Genomic DNA, 15,691 nt, shown 5'->3' on the forward strand with positions numbered 1-15,691 from the left:
ATTATCCATAAACATGGACAGTTTATGACAGGTGTCCTAATTTTATCCAACCCACATGGACCATAATCCTGCGGGGATTACCTGTACCCATATCAAAACCTAAACCTAACCTAAACTAAAGTAAAACACAAACAAACGAAAACCTACCACCCACCCCGTATTTTAAATTTGCAAACTGACGAACAGCCAAAGTGAATTATAAAGTAGCTCTACAACTAAAAACAAGAATATTTATAAACTGAATATATTTTTTGTTCTGTTTGACTTTCCATATTATAAGAATATGTTTATTGTTATATACACAATACACATATATATATATTATCATAGAGATTATTGATAGCTGTCTGTCTATAGTGCCCTAGCAAAATGGGGATAGGTGTCACTGCTTTTGGCCTACCTACTCTTTTGACGTCAGGAAATACACTATACCCCATCACTTTTCTAGGGGGTTTCTTTCCCCCATCCCTTTTTCCCCTCCACTGTGACGTTAATAGAATAGGTAGGCCAAAAGCTGTGACATTTATCCCCATTTTCCTAGGGCACTAAACACAGCTACAGATTATTGTGAAGAAAAATAACAGTAGATTTCAAACAAAAGTAGGCAAAAAGAAATTCTTGCATAAAGATCGTGAAATTAAAACATTTGTTTGACAAATTTGCTTTAACGGAATTTTGAAAAAAAATCAATATCGACACATTTTAGATTGAAATTCTCGTCAAATTCTTTGCTTAAGTCTTAGTACCTTAAAAATTGATTTTCTTAAAATAGAGACTTAATATTTTACATTTTGCCTAATAAGGTAATTCTCAGTTTTTACATGCTTAAGTTTTAAAGCTACTGTTATCAATTATCATATTGAATTATCAATTATATTATATAAAAATTTGTGGCAATTAAAATTGTATTTTTTGTAGGCTCTTTTTAACTGTAGAGTTATATTAAATCAATTAGGAATTTATTTAAATATTATCATTAACACCCGTTGAGGACCACACTATAATTATGTATCATATTATAGACAATTTTCCACGTATAATAGAATAATAATATATAGAATTAACGCCCGGGCTTTGGCCCCTGGAGGCCGACAAAATGACAACTTTCATATTTTAACAACCAAGGAAAACTGTCAATAATACCATGCGAACAAAAAAATAGAACATTCCAGAAAAATATTACTTCACTTTATATAAATACTAGCGGCTTAACCCCTAGCCTCTAGGGGCTTTGCCCCAAGAGGTTTGATCAAACCAATTTTTCGTATTTTAGATTTAAAAGAAAAATTTTTAAAAATTATTTTTTTTTTTTTTTTGGGGGGGGGGGCGGAAGTCGACCCCAATATTTTAATTTTAGTTTTTAAAAGAAATAGATTTTTTTTTGGGGGGGGGGAGTATTTTTCATTTTTTGGGGGGGTTTGGGGTGTTCCACCCCCCAAGAAAATAGTTATAATCCTTCCCGGGACCTATAAGAAGCTACCCTGTAAAGGAGAACCCGATCGGTTCAGTGGTTAGCGAGATCCTTCACTACAAACAAACAGACAGACAGATAAACAAACAGACAGACAAACAGACAGACAGACATCATTCTACTTTGTATTATAGATGTAGCATATCTTGTTAAAAATTAGAGGCAAACACAAGAAACAATATTGTTTAAAAAAATAATAAACAAAATGACCTTTAAAGCTTAATATAACATTTAAAAATCCTTTATGGGTTTATCTAAAATTGCCTTTCCCCTTTCCTACAAGCTTCCAAAGACAAAATTTTGTACTAGTGTGTAAGAAAAGGTAAGAAAAAATATCTTTTATTGACCTACACAAAAATTAACCTCCAGTTTACAGAAAGAGAGAGAGGGGACAATGAGCTGTTTATTACACTAGTCCCCAAAGTTTATAATAATGATTTCTTAATCGTTGACTTAATAACTTTGGGGACTTCAGTGAATTTTGATTGGATGGTTTATTATTAAGTTGAGTGTTTAAAAACGTTTCAACCAATAATTGTAGTCTACAGAAGGGGTAATTTGTGTATCAAAATTGGGGATGTGCATCAATTTATTGACCAAGGTCTTTTCCCTAAACATCTCTGCCTAATTTAACTTCATGTGTAATTTAATTTTGTCGGAGAATTTTAAATTATTTTTATTTAACATCAGACAAAATTATATTAGAGTAACAGGATGTCTAGGTAACGTAAGGTCACACTAAGATATGACAATAGCTGATAAATTGTTGTACATCCCCAATGATTATACGCAAAATTAAACATTCTGTAGATTACAATCAAAAGAAAATATAACAATAAAACTTTGGGGACTAGTGTAATAAGCAATCAAATCTCCACTCCCTTCCAGGGTCCTTTTCAATTTTAAACATAAATATTTTTTTCTTCTATTGGCCTATCCTTCCCTTTTAAATGTTTTACTATTTAACAAAAAATAAGAACAAAATGCCACTGAAATAAACAAGGCAAAAAAATAATTTGGGCAAATATAATTTTTTTTAAATGAACAATTTTATAATTTCTGTTTAATTTTAATCAATATATCAAAAAGAGAGATATATCATTAAAAAAAAATATTTTGTCTACAATTCAAACATTCATTAATCATGTAAAATTATCGTTTTTGGCAGCTGGTTTACTAAGGAGACAAAATTGTTTTTTTTTTCTAAAGAAAAATTCTCCCTTAACTTAATACAATGTGTTTTTTAGTGTGTTAAGAGACAAAAGTATTGATTTAGTTAACCCAATAAAACCGGTTTTTAGGGCATAATTTGTTGAAAATTATGAGGTGTTTTTATACAAAAATGTCCCATATAAATGAAATATTGATTATTTTCTTCTTTCTATGTCTCTTTAAAAAAAACATACTGTATATTTGCTTTGGCTAATATAATAACAAATAATATCGTAAATAACATTTTCAATAAGTTAGGCCATCAAATAAATATTTCTTTTTAAAAACATTATTAGCACCTTATATTGCCTAATAAAAATGACGCCATACAATACAAATGACCAATGATAGTCCAGTATACATTGTAATTGACCAATGGTAAAATCTATACTGGCCTATCATTGGCCATTTGTATTGTGTGACGTCATTTTTTTACAGGCACTACAAGCTGCTTAAAATATTTTTTTTTAATTACTGAAACCTAACAACATAACATTCATTTTAAATTTAAAATTAGAATTTAAAAGAAAATATTTTTATTTATGAATGACTAAATGGAAACTAAAGCTGGAAGCAGACTAATATATTTTTCCAGGGATTTTAACGGATAAGACAATGAACTATAAATTGATACAGTAACATCCCCAATGATGATAAACAAGAATACCCGGCCCCTTCTGTAGATTAAAATTATGGGTATAAAATTTGAACAGTCAATCAAGATTAAATAATAGTTATTTCTCGCATCGTATTATAAACGGCTTTCCGCGGATATAGAATGTATAATTATAAGATTAAAACCAGTTTTTTTAGCCCCGAGGTGCCGAAGGCACGGTCTAAAAAAACTGGTTTCAATCTTATGATTGTACATTTTTATATTCGTAAAAAGCTGGATATAATACAATGCTAGACATAGTTTTTTTTCGCATGGATGAGAACCGGTTCCTATCCACCGGATTCGAATGAATACGAGAAAAGTTTAAGTTAACCAATAAGACATTATGTGTTTATAAAAGTTTTAGTACCAGTTTAATTTACAGTCCAATGTCCCTTCCCTCCCGGATTTATTTCTCAATTAAAGAACCCTCTATATATGTAATTTAAATTTTAACCTGACTTAAAATGGCGACTTAATTGACATTTTTGTATAATTAAACATTTTAAAAATAGCACAATCACATATATAAATTATTTTTGCAAATGTATAACTGTTTAATGTAAAAAGGCTCCGCCTCAATCGTCCATTTTGTCCATGTTTTCAAAAATAACTTTTTGTAATAACATTTGACACTTGAGGACTAAAAAAAACTTTCACTTAGGAAGATTGGCCAAGATTCTAAAAAAATAAATAGTAGACCAAAATAGGTCAGGATTTAAATATAAATTTTGTTATTTATCGCAGCGTATTTTAGACAGGTTTTCGCGGATATTAAAATATAAATTTATAAGATTAAATCTAGTTTTGTTAGCCCCGTGTGGCCGAAGGCACAGGCTAACAAAACTGACATTGACTTATGATTTTATTCTGATATTCGTGGAAAATTGCCTGTAATACGATGGTGTATATGATTTTTTAGTATTTAAATATTTTTCTGTCCTTTTCTACTATTGTTTTTTTTTAGAAATACATGGTTTTTCTCCCCAGCCCTGTCTTTACTGAACAAGAACAACTTTTAAGAAATAACACAACAGCACTTTTTATTCTTTTTCTTTTCCGGTTCCGGCGGCATAACCGTGTCGGCCTTGGGCTGTTCCGACATCAGACCGTCGGTTTCGCCGTTCTTTTCCGGACTCTTGGGCGCGGCATCGGTTGTGTCAGCCGCCGGAGTTTCTTCAGTTGCATTTGATGGCGTTTGCGGCGATTCAGCGCCAAACAAAAATTGTCGGCGCTTGCGCTCCTTGGCCGACAAACTTTTGTTATTAATAAGAGAATCATAATTCTTTGGGTAGCGTGAGTAGGCGGCGCTGGCCGGGGTTGTGGCGCCGGAACGGCTGAGAATCAGCGAATCACCGCCGTTAGCGCTGCCGTTCAGGTAGCGCATGCTGGCGTCTGTCTCGTCGCCGCTGCCATTAGCCCCGCTGTTGTTGTTTGTCGCGTCGTCCTGTTCTTGTTCTTCTAGTGTGCCGTTCAGTTTTGCTTCGATTTTGGTCACCTTGTTGGTTACTACGGTCCTGCGTACGGTCATAATTTTTGAAAACATCCTTTTTTTACCCAATGAAATTAAATCTAAAACAAGGATGACAAGATTCATAAAAGAGAAGTGTAGAGTGTCAAAACGTTATCAGAAGAATATAAATGTATGACCTGACAATGTAATGATTCCAAAAACCAGTGCAGTGGCGTCAGGGGCGTCCAAGCTTTTTTTTAAAGGGGGGGGGGTGGGTAATTCGTTTTTTTTTGGGGGGGGAGGGGTAAAATGGCGTGCAAAGCGCGCCGCAAATTTTTTTACACCCCCAGGATAGGGGTAAATTTTAAATGGGGGGTGGGGTAAAATGAAAATTTTTTTGGGGGGTAATCCCAACTTTACCCCCCCCCCCCCCTTGGACGTCTTTGAGTGGCGTGCACAGGGTTATACAAATTTTGACATCCAACTTAAACCAAAATCAAAGAGAAGGGCAATGGACTGTTTATTAAACTAGTCCTTAATGTTTTATGATAACGTTTTTTTATCCGTCGGCTTAACAACTTTGGGAACTTCTGTAAATTTTGACTGGTTGTTTATTAAGTGCTAATTAACGTTGAACCACTCATTTTACGCTACGGAGGGGGTAATTTTGTGTATAATCATTGGGGATGTATATGAATTTATCGGCCATTGTCTTCTCCCTTTTCAATTTCTATGTAAGTGACATCTAGATAAATTTTCCATGCTACACTGAGTAACAATCAGTTTTTAAACACAATAATTATTAATTCTCGTATTCATTCGAATCCGGTGGATAGGAACCGGTTCTCATCCATACGAAAAAACTATGTCTAGCATCGTATTATATCCAGCTTTCTACGAATATAAAAATGTACAATCATAAGATTAAAACCAGTTTTTTGAACCGGTGCCTTCGGCACCTCAGGGCTAAAAAAACTAGTTTTAATCTCATAATTGTACATTCTATATCCGCGGACCGCGGATAGCCGTTTATAATACGATACGAGAAATGACTATTAATTATCCTTTTATAAAAGTAACAGGATGTCTATCTGTGTTTGTGTCTGTATGTCTGTTTATTAACCGCTGAACCGATATGTTTCTCTTTTACAATGTAACTTTTCATAGGTCCTGGGAAAACTTTTAACTTTCTCTTTTATTACTAAAATTGACCCCCTAAAGTATTTCTAGAGGCTTCTAGGGGTGTAGTATCTAGTTTAAACTAAAGTAACAGGATGTTTTGTATGTCCAGTAATATCTTGTAAACAGCAGAAACTATAGTTGCACGAGGAAGTAATTGTCAGTGGCAGGTTTAAAGCTATTTTTAAAGGAATATACGTAACCCCCAATTTAAAATATACTTTAATCTAAATAAAACACACTAGTGGCTTCGCCCCTTGCTTATAGTAATTGAGAAAAAAAATTAGGTAACTAAAAAAAGAAATAAAATTTAGGTCCCACCCCCCATGAAATTAGCTTAAAACCACCACAGGACCAGTAAATGAGTATAATCCAATCGGTTCAGCGGTTATCAAGATCTTAAGCTTCAGACGGACAAGCATCAAGCTACTTTGTATTATAGATATGAAACAAGAAAATTTTGTAATTAAAAAACTTGCTTTGTACTTCAAAATTAATTTCAACATGTTTATGCAAATTTCAACAACACTCTCAAATTTAATCATATTCATTTAAATTTCAAAAGTTGCATCTCTATAACGAATCATTTAAGATATAAATTTATTATTTTTATCATACTACCTATTATATAAAGAAGTAAGGGTTTTTGTCTGAAGCTTAAGATCTCAATAACTACTGAACCGATTGTGTTTTCTTTTTTAGGTAGATCCCGTGGTGGTTTTAGGGTATTTTGTTTCAGATTTAAGCCTTGGGATGGTTTTAAGCTATTGTTATAGCTACTCACTGTCACTTCGAATATAGTGCCCCCTAAATGCTAGGGGCGTAACAAATAGTTTTTTATATAAAATAGTAAGATATTTCGTTAGACCTTTAAGATCCGGCGAACCACTGAACCGATATAGTATTCTTTTAAATGGGGAAAACTTTATATTCGTTTGGGATAGTTTAGGCTTTTAAAAAAAATAATAGATGGTAATAATTTAAGATCAAAGCTCCTAGTTTTCTAAATACTTTTTCCTTTTGGCTGGCTTAAAAACTTTGGGTACTTCTATTGAGTATTGATTGATTGGTTAATTTTATTGATCATAATTGGGGGTGTTTATCAATTTATCAACCATTGTCTTATCCTTAATATCCCTGCTTTATACAATGCAAAAAAACGGTTTTCTATGTGCTTTGAGGTTTAGACGATTCTTAGAATTGTTGAATTATATAAAGCACAATAGGCTTTCTACTGTGATAAACCTAATACTTAAATGTGATAATACTGTAACAATGTAACTTTATAATTGATGCGTTTGATGGCTCACGCGCGAGAGATAGTTTAGGAGAGTAACTTTTAAGAATTGAACTATTATTCTAATAACTAAAATAAATAAAATACTTTTTTTATACAGTGGAGGGGGATTTACACCAGTGCTAATGAGTTACAGTCCCTATTGGCTGGGTTCGAAGATTTTTCTGCCCTCTCCATTAGATGCTAGTCTTCAAATAGTTTTCAAACCAAAAGATACTGCTTATTTTTCTAAAATGACCATTCTTTTTAGAATTATTCTAAGTTAGGATATTTCATACATATTGTAACTGTTGCTAAAATTAGTTTAAACTATTACACTCTAATAAGCTTTTGCCCTTTAGTCTACATTTCAGGAAGCAAAGCTTCTCTTAAAGTCAATCGATTTCAAATCAAATCAGCAGTAAGTGTTAGAATAGCTATATCAATATAAATCCGTGTATTTTTTAAAAGGAAATGACTGCTCTTTATTTGCAACATAAAAGTCAGTATGATTTTTTTTGTTTACCATCAAAGTAAAATAGTCTAAAACCAGTTCAAAACTGGAATAATAAAAAAAATGGCCTAAAACAATTCTGGGGTGTGAATTAAACTTGCTTTAAATGCAGAACGCAATCTGTTATGGGTAAAAATTAATTAGGGACATTTTAAAAAAGCTTACTACTTTATATATATTTAATAGGATGTTGTTATCCTTGTAATACATTCATTCTATCATATCATTAAAAAATGCGCAGTCATTACTTTACGAGGTGGTTTTCCTCAAAGTTACTAGTCGAGCTCAGAACTCCCCTCCTTTTAAAAAAATAAACTTAATACAGAAAAACATCACAACCTTGTTAACAATTTATCTTTTTAGGTGAAGGGTGTTGTGATCGCTAACCACTTTGAGGGAAAGTACAATTTTCTTAAGTGCAGATTCTCTTTTTCTAGTGAAAGTCCGTACAACCCTAAGATTGACAACGTTCGTCTGTCCATCTGCCACTATTTTAAAGAAGTGTGGTGTTTTAGGTTTTTTTTCAAACTAAATATAAAGTATATACCTAAGTATTTAAGATTAAGAAAATTTATGTAATAGAATATAATATACATAGATTTATATATTTTTTTTCAAACTATATACCCTTCCCTTTCTCTCTCTTATTACACAGCCAGTTTGACCGCTTCTCCTTTATTTGTTGTTTGGTTGTGTTACAGTAAAGATCTAAACAGTAGCTGTGAATTTAAAATTTTATTTTTTATGATATATTTTAACATTTTGACTATTTTTGTATAATTCTTAATGCTTTTTTTTCATTTATTTATGTTGTTGTTTTCTACAGATGCGATTGATAATGAAGATTTTTTTCTTTGAAATATATTTCGTTATGAAGCAGCAGTAGTTACTAATTTATAAATGTTATGGTTGAGATAGATTTATAACTGTTAAAAGTGCATAGATTTATGGTCAGTAAATTTGGAAAAGATTTAAAATATCGGTGTCCTTAAGATATTTTTGAACATAAAGAAATAGTTTTTGTGTAGGTTATTTCTCTTGGGAGATTTGTGGTACCCTCCCAAAAATAGTTATAAACCTTCCCTGGACATATTAGAACCTTTACTAAAAAGGAGAACCTTATCGGTTCGGTCATGCCATTAGCGAGATTTTAAGCAACAAACACACTGACAAACATCCTGTTACTATTTACGGACATAATTACCCCTGCTGTATTATCTAAAAAAAGTGGCATAATTTTATGTTTTCATATTTGGATGACGTTTTAATCATATCAATTACTTGGACAAATTTTCCCATGAAAAGGAAATATTACAACTCAGAAATATAGGGATAGGTATTGTTAGGGAAAAGACAATTGCCGATAAAACCAATGATGATACACAAGATTACCCCTTATATAGAATTGGTGGTTGAAACGTTTGGACAATCAACTTAATGAACTAACCAAAGTTCAATAAAAGTTGTTGAGCTAAGCAAACGTTATTATAAAAGTTTGGGGACTAGTGTAATAAACAGCCCAATTTCCCCTACCTCCCTGGAAATAGAGATTTGACAATGGAATATTATTTAATCACTCTTCCATCTTAATTAACGAAATTAATTATTAATAAAAGTAAGAGGATGCTTGACTGTTTGTTTGTACCGAAGAATCTCGCTAAATACTGAACCGATATGGTTCTCTTTTTTACAGTGAAGCTTTTCATAGGGTTACCTACCCCCCAAGAGAAATCGCTCCAAAAATTATAACCCCCCCCCCCCACCAGCCCCCCCCCCCAAAAAAAAATATAGGGTAGTAATCAAAGACGTCCAGGGGGGGGGTAAAATAAAAAAAAAAAGCTTGGACGCCCCTGGTAGTAATATATTAAAAAGGTTATGTAGAATGTATTTTTAAAAATCATTTTTGTTTTCATTTTTGATGCCCATATGTTGCTTCGAAACCTTTTTTGTCTATTACTTAATCTCGTAAAAAATATTAACATTTTTACATGACATTAATTTGTAAATATATGTTACATGTCCGCTTATTGAAAAGTTTTCCAGAGAAAAATTTAAATTAAGTTCTTATTTGAATATTTGATCTTTATGCTTTGATAATAAATTGAGGCATGTTTGAATCGTCCTTTTTCTGTCAAATTTTCTAAATTCTATGATGATTCCTGTAACAATAATAAATAATCATAAAGCGTAGAAATTCCATATTTTTTGATATGGTGATTCCTATATTTAGATTCTGGTATTAGGACTTTTTTTATGGGGATTTTAAGATTTGATTAATTTTATGATTAACATTAAGGATGTTTTCAAAATTCCTGCTGATTTCTCCGTTCTCCAATACGCCAGGCCTGTCATCCTCCTTCCTGGCCTCCAGAGCCTCCAACTTCTCCATGTCCACCTGGCGGCCGTTGGCTTTAGATAGTAGTTCCTCCTACAGTTGGTAGAGACAGATAGTGATATTAATTCATCTTACGGGATAAGACAATGGACGATAAATTGATATACAATATACATCCCCAATGATGTTAAACAAATTTATTTCTTCTGTAGAAAAAGTTATTGGTGGAAAATGTTAAAAATAAAACCATCAAATCAAATTCAAGAACAGTACACAAAGTTTTTATGCCAAACATTGAGAAAATGTGTTTATAAAACTTTTGGTACCAGCGTCTCCTCCCTACGGCATTATAATGTAAATCATACTGGTACCCAAAGTTTTATAAATGAATTTTTATAATCGTTTATAAAACTTTGGATACTGGAAAATCTAGATTGTTTGGTTCAAAATTTCCTTTTGAACAATTCCAATCTAAAGAAAGGGTAATATTGTTTATAATCATTAGAAATGGACGTAAATTTATAGATTTGGTATCGTTTCCATATTCGTTGGCTAAATAACATTGAGTACTTTTGATTTATTAGCTCCGTAAGTGTCATAACTTATTAACCAATACTTTTAATCTATAGAAGGGATAATTTTGTCTATCAACACTGGGGATGTATATCAATTTATCATCAATTGTCTTATCCCTGGGAATAAGATATTGTGCTGAAAATGGATTGCCTATTTCTTCCCTAATTTCAAAATGTGTACAGCAGATAACCCAATTATTGCAAACGCTATTTTCAGCTACTCCGGTTAAAAGGAAAAGCGATATAATGTATAAACATATTTATACATTATACATTCAAAATTTTAATTTTTCAAATTTTGATTTTTTTTTGGGAAGTTTTAAGCTTTTTTAGCTAGTAGCAAATATTGAGATAGGACGCGGATGCAAAGTACACTTTCGGAAACTAAAATTCAGTACATCATATTGTATCATATTATGAAATCATCAGAACCATATATTTATACCATAAGCACAAACAGTCCCCTCCCCCTATTCTATTTATTAAACACACTCTTTAACTTCTTTGCTATTGTGTTATTTTGTAACTAAAACAACTTTTTATAGGTACTAGCGGCTTTGCTCATAGCCTATAGGGGCTTTTTGGTAATTAAAAAAAAATACAAAAAAATTAGGTAAGTACTACTGGTGCTGCCAGTAGTTTTATGTGAACTAACTACCCCATAAACCAAGAAAATGGGGGGGTATTTTTTTTTTTTTTTTTTTGGGGGGGGGGGGGTTGGTGTCCCACCCCCCCCCCCCAAGGAAATAGCCTAAAACCACCACAGGACCATTAGGTATATTCCCTGAAGAGTAGAATCCAATCGGTTCAGTGGTTACCGAGATCTTAAGGGACGGACGGACAGCAACTTTGTATTATAGATAACACGAAAGTTAATGCGCAACAAACTGTACATTTTTGAGCCCAAGTATTTATCAATGAAAGACGTTTTATATTATTTAGCATCGTCATGACAGAGAAAGGCTTTTAATGCATATCAAGTTTTATTCAAGTGCTGTAACTTTATAAAATGCATTTTAAATTTAAATAAATAAGGCATGTTTTTTTTTTGAACGGCCTATATAATGCAGAGGGGGTAATTTTGTGAATCATTATTGGAGATGTACACTAATTTATTGGCCATTGTCTTTTCCCCTTTAGATCTCTGCATTTTGTCTTTAAGCTTAATGGAAAAGAGTAGAGACTGTAGTAAATTAAAGATGGAGACTTTATATAGAACAATATTTTTTCTCGTATTCATTCGAATCCGGTGGATAGGAACCGGTTCTCATCCATACGAAAAAACTATGTCTAGCATCGTATTATATCCAGCTTTCTACGAATATAGAAATGTACAATCATAAGATTAAAACCAATTTTTTTAGCCGGTGCCTTCGGCACCTCGGGGCCAAAAAAACTAGTTTTAATCTTATAATTGTACATTCTCTATCCGCGGAAAGCCGTTTATAATACGATGCGAGAAATAACTATTAAAAAAAAATCAAACGTCAGATTTTTTATTCCCATTTGTGTGTACATGGCAAAATTTTAGACAGTGCGTGGACAACTTGCAACTTTAGGTGTACATTTATTTCCGTAAATCTAGTCTATTACATCCACAATAAACAAAAAATCCCCCTAATTTAGATTTAAATTTAATGGTTGATAGAGTTGGACACTACCTACTAGTTTTAAAATAGGTAATCAAAATTCAGTAAAATTACCCAATGTTTTTGAGTCAACAAACAAGATAATGTTGTTCAAAACTTTGGGTACCAGTGTAATTTACAGCCCATTGACCCCTCCCTCCCTGACGTTCGAAACCTAGTAGTTTTATAATATCTGTATCTGTCGCCCTGCCTGCATTTTTGACTTTGCCATAGCGGCCATATGACTGACTCCGTCCCCCTCTTGCCTGCCCACTAGCACAGGCGGAGGCGGAGGTGGGGGCGGTGGTGGTGGACCTCCTGACGGAGGTGGGGGCGGGGGAGGTGGGTTACAGGCCGCCCCGCTGGTGGCTTCTGAAGTTGGAGCAGGTGGTGGAACGGGGTCCTCAAAATCGACGTCCTCTATTGTTAACCAAAAATTGCATTTATTGAACTATGGTTGTAAATATGAATATTATAGAAGGAGGGAGGGGACAATGGACTGTTAATAACACTGGTACCCAAAGTTTTATAACAACATTTACGTATTTGTTGGCTCAAAAGCTTTGGGGACTTTTAGTGAATTTTGATTGGTTGGTTCCAAACTACTATTGTTGAAACGTTTCAACTAATACTTTTAATCTACAGCAATGGTAAATCCATTGTCTTATCACTTAAGATCCTTTGCAACTAATTTTAATTTTAAAAATAGAAAGTACAATTTTTAAGCAATTGTTTTACCGAGAGGGGTTAAGTTAGGCGAGGCCTTTTTTGTGCAAAATTTAAACATGTTATTTTTGCACATGCTAAAATGCGGGGGTTGCTTTTAAGGCATATTCAATTTTGTGTTTAAAAATCTGTCAAATTTTTTTTTAGGACTGGCAGATTTTTTTTTCATTTTAAATTTGAAACTTTACATAGTGTCTAAAAAATCCATCTTTCTTTTAGGGTTTTTTGTTCCAACTTCTCCTCTCATCCCTTATATTTATAACGTCACACACATGACTGATTTTTTTTTAAACACTTCGTAAAGCTTCTTTGAATTTACCAAAAACATATAGACCAAGAATGAAAACATTCATAAAAAAAGAAACTCAACAAAACAGAAAAACGAACGTTATCAAATTTAGATCTAGAACGAAACTTCTGCCTATGGCAATGACTTTCTGAAGGAATATACAGTTGCTATGCTTTTTAGATTTTACCTTAGAACTGTTACACAAATTATTATTATGCCAAGTTTGAAATCGAATGGACAGTTCTAACAAGACAGTAAAGGCAATCCGTTACGGAAGGACGGGTGGATTTACCTCCAATGCAATGTTGTAGAAAACTTTCGCTTCTAAATAGGACAAGAAAAATATCTGAAAATATTTTACAAATCTGAATTAGTCAAATGTTCATCTACATGTTTAAGTGCTACTTAAGATCTCAGAAATATCCTTTAAAATGCTAGAATACTACCCCCCCCCTGCACAGGTTTTAGGCCATTAAATGCAATCTTTCCTATAAGATATTGTACTGGCTCGTTTTCCTTGATTTGATAATGGTGGTTGTAGAACTCGAGAAGGCCGTCAGCTAACACCTGAAAATAAACATTAAAATTGCCATGTTGTCTGTCTCGATAAGATCTTGATAACCGCTAAACTAATATGGTTCTCTTTTACAGTATAGATAAATAAAATTCCACTTTAGGTAGATTAAAACATTGGTGAAAAAATTTGTTATTTGTTATTTTGTACAGCCTATTCAAGACCCAACTAACCCTCCAAAAGTTGGAAGTGAGAACTTAATAATAAACTTTGGACTAAAGAATTATTTATCGCATCGTATTATAGACAGATTTCCGCGAGTATTAGAATTAAGAAAAAAAGTTTTGTTAGCCCCGATGGATCAGTGGCCCGACCTATGGTATGGCAAAACCCGGTTCTAATCCTGCGGATATTAATCGGTTTCGATGTCATACTGAAATGTCTATTATTCTATGGTAACAACACTACTTTGGTAATACTTTATCAATAAAAGTAAACTTTAATTTTAAATGATAATTTAATAAAAAAGAAGATAGTTTTTTTTATATAAAAATGTTAAATACTAAAATTTATGTACATTAATGTATTTTTAACCCCCCCCCCCCCCCTACTCCCTGCTGATTATTGCCTCTTGCTAAAAAAATCCCTATCAGTTTACTTTTAACACCCAGCTAAACTACAAGGTTGATCATATTATTTTCTTTATTTAGCAACCTTTTCTGCCTTTATAGTTCTACAAATATATTTATTTTTACCTATCTTTTAATATGTAAATTAAATTAATATGATTTATGTCATTTAGACTGAAGAGGGTGCAAACGGTAGGACAAACGGACATTAACACTTGTATAATGTCAATAATCAGATTGCGAATGTATAAGAGTCAAAGCAAAATTGTAAGTAAATTTGTTAAAAAACTGCTTAATACAGGATAATGATTATGGACATACTTACATTTTAGGACTTGATTATAGAGTTGCTTCGCTTATAATATTGTACTTTGTTGTCCCAGGAATCAGTATACCAAAAATCAGACCAATCGGATAATTAGATCACAAACAAATTTGTTGTTAAAAATGTAAAAAAAATCAACATGTTTAAAATGGACGTACGGACATTCTGGTAATGATTATAGAGTTGCTAGGCTTTCTAACTCGTACCTAACTATTACAGGAATCACCATGCAAAATTTAAAATTGATAGGACAAATCTAACATGCCTAAATTAACGAAAAAAGCTATTTAAAAAAGTAAAAAAATTAATATGTTAAAAATGGACGTACGGACATTTTGGTAATGATTATAGAGTTGCTACGATTTCTAAGTCGTGCCTAACTACTAAAGGAATCACCATGCAAAATTTGAAATCGATAGGATAATTCTAACATGTCTAAATTAACGAAAAAAGCTATCCGTGACGGACGGACGGACGGACCGACCCTAATTATAGAAAAGCTTCGCTTTTAAAAATTAGGATAAAATCTATTGCGCTTTGATAATTTAAAATGTTTTTAAAAGCGAAAGTTTTCTATAATTAGGGTCAGTCCCTACGTCCGTCCGTACGTAACGGATAGCTCTTTTCGTTAATTTAGGCAATTTAGAATTGTCCTATCGATTTCAAACTTTGCATGATGATTCCTACAGGAGTTAGGTAATCGTTACCAGAAAGTCCGTACGCCAATTTTAAACATGTTGCTTTTTAACTTTTTTAACATCAAATTTTTATGTGATAAAATTATCCGATTGGTCTGATTTTTTTAATACTGATTCCTAGGACAACAAGTTACATTGTTATAAGCGAAGCATATCTATAATTAAGTCCTAAAAATTAAGTATGTCCCTAAACAATACCCTGTATTTAAGCA

At 32.6% G+C, this 15,691-nt stretch overlaps 1 protein-coding gene across 1 annotated transcript in view; it reads right to left on the minus strand.

The window, feature by feature from the left end:
- Nucleotides 1-230: 230 nt before the first annotated feature.
- Nucleotides 231-15,691, minus strand: part of LOC145319641 (uncharacterized) — a 98,214-nt gene continuing 82,753 nt past the window's right edge. The window contains exons 12-15 of the mRNA XM_080161912.1: nt 13,802-13,880; nt 12,510-12,718; nt 10,071-10,188; nt 231-4,853 (exon numbers count right to left, since the gene is read on the minus strand). Of these exons, the coding sequence (XP_080018038.1) occupies nt 4,357-4,853; nt 10,071-10,188; nt 12,510-12,718; nt 13,802-13,880 (903 nt within the window). The 3' untranslated portion in view covers nt 231-4,356. The remainder of the gene's footprint in view (nt 4,854-10,070; nt 10,189-12,509; nt 12,719-13,801; nt 13,881-15,691) is intronic.

Source organism: Acartia tonsa, chromosome 5, assembly GCF_053477335.1.
Source record: "Acartia tonsa isolate MP-2025a chromosome 5, ASM5347733v1, whole genome shotgun sequence".
In the NCBI taxonomy this organism is placed as follows: domain Eukaryota; kingdom Metazoa; phylum Arthropoda; class Copepoda; order Calanoida; family Acartiidae; genus Acartia; species Acartia tonsa.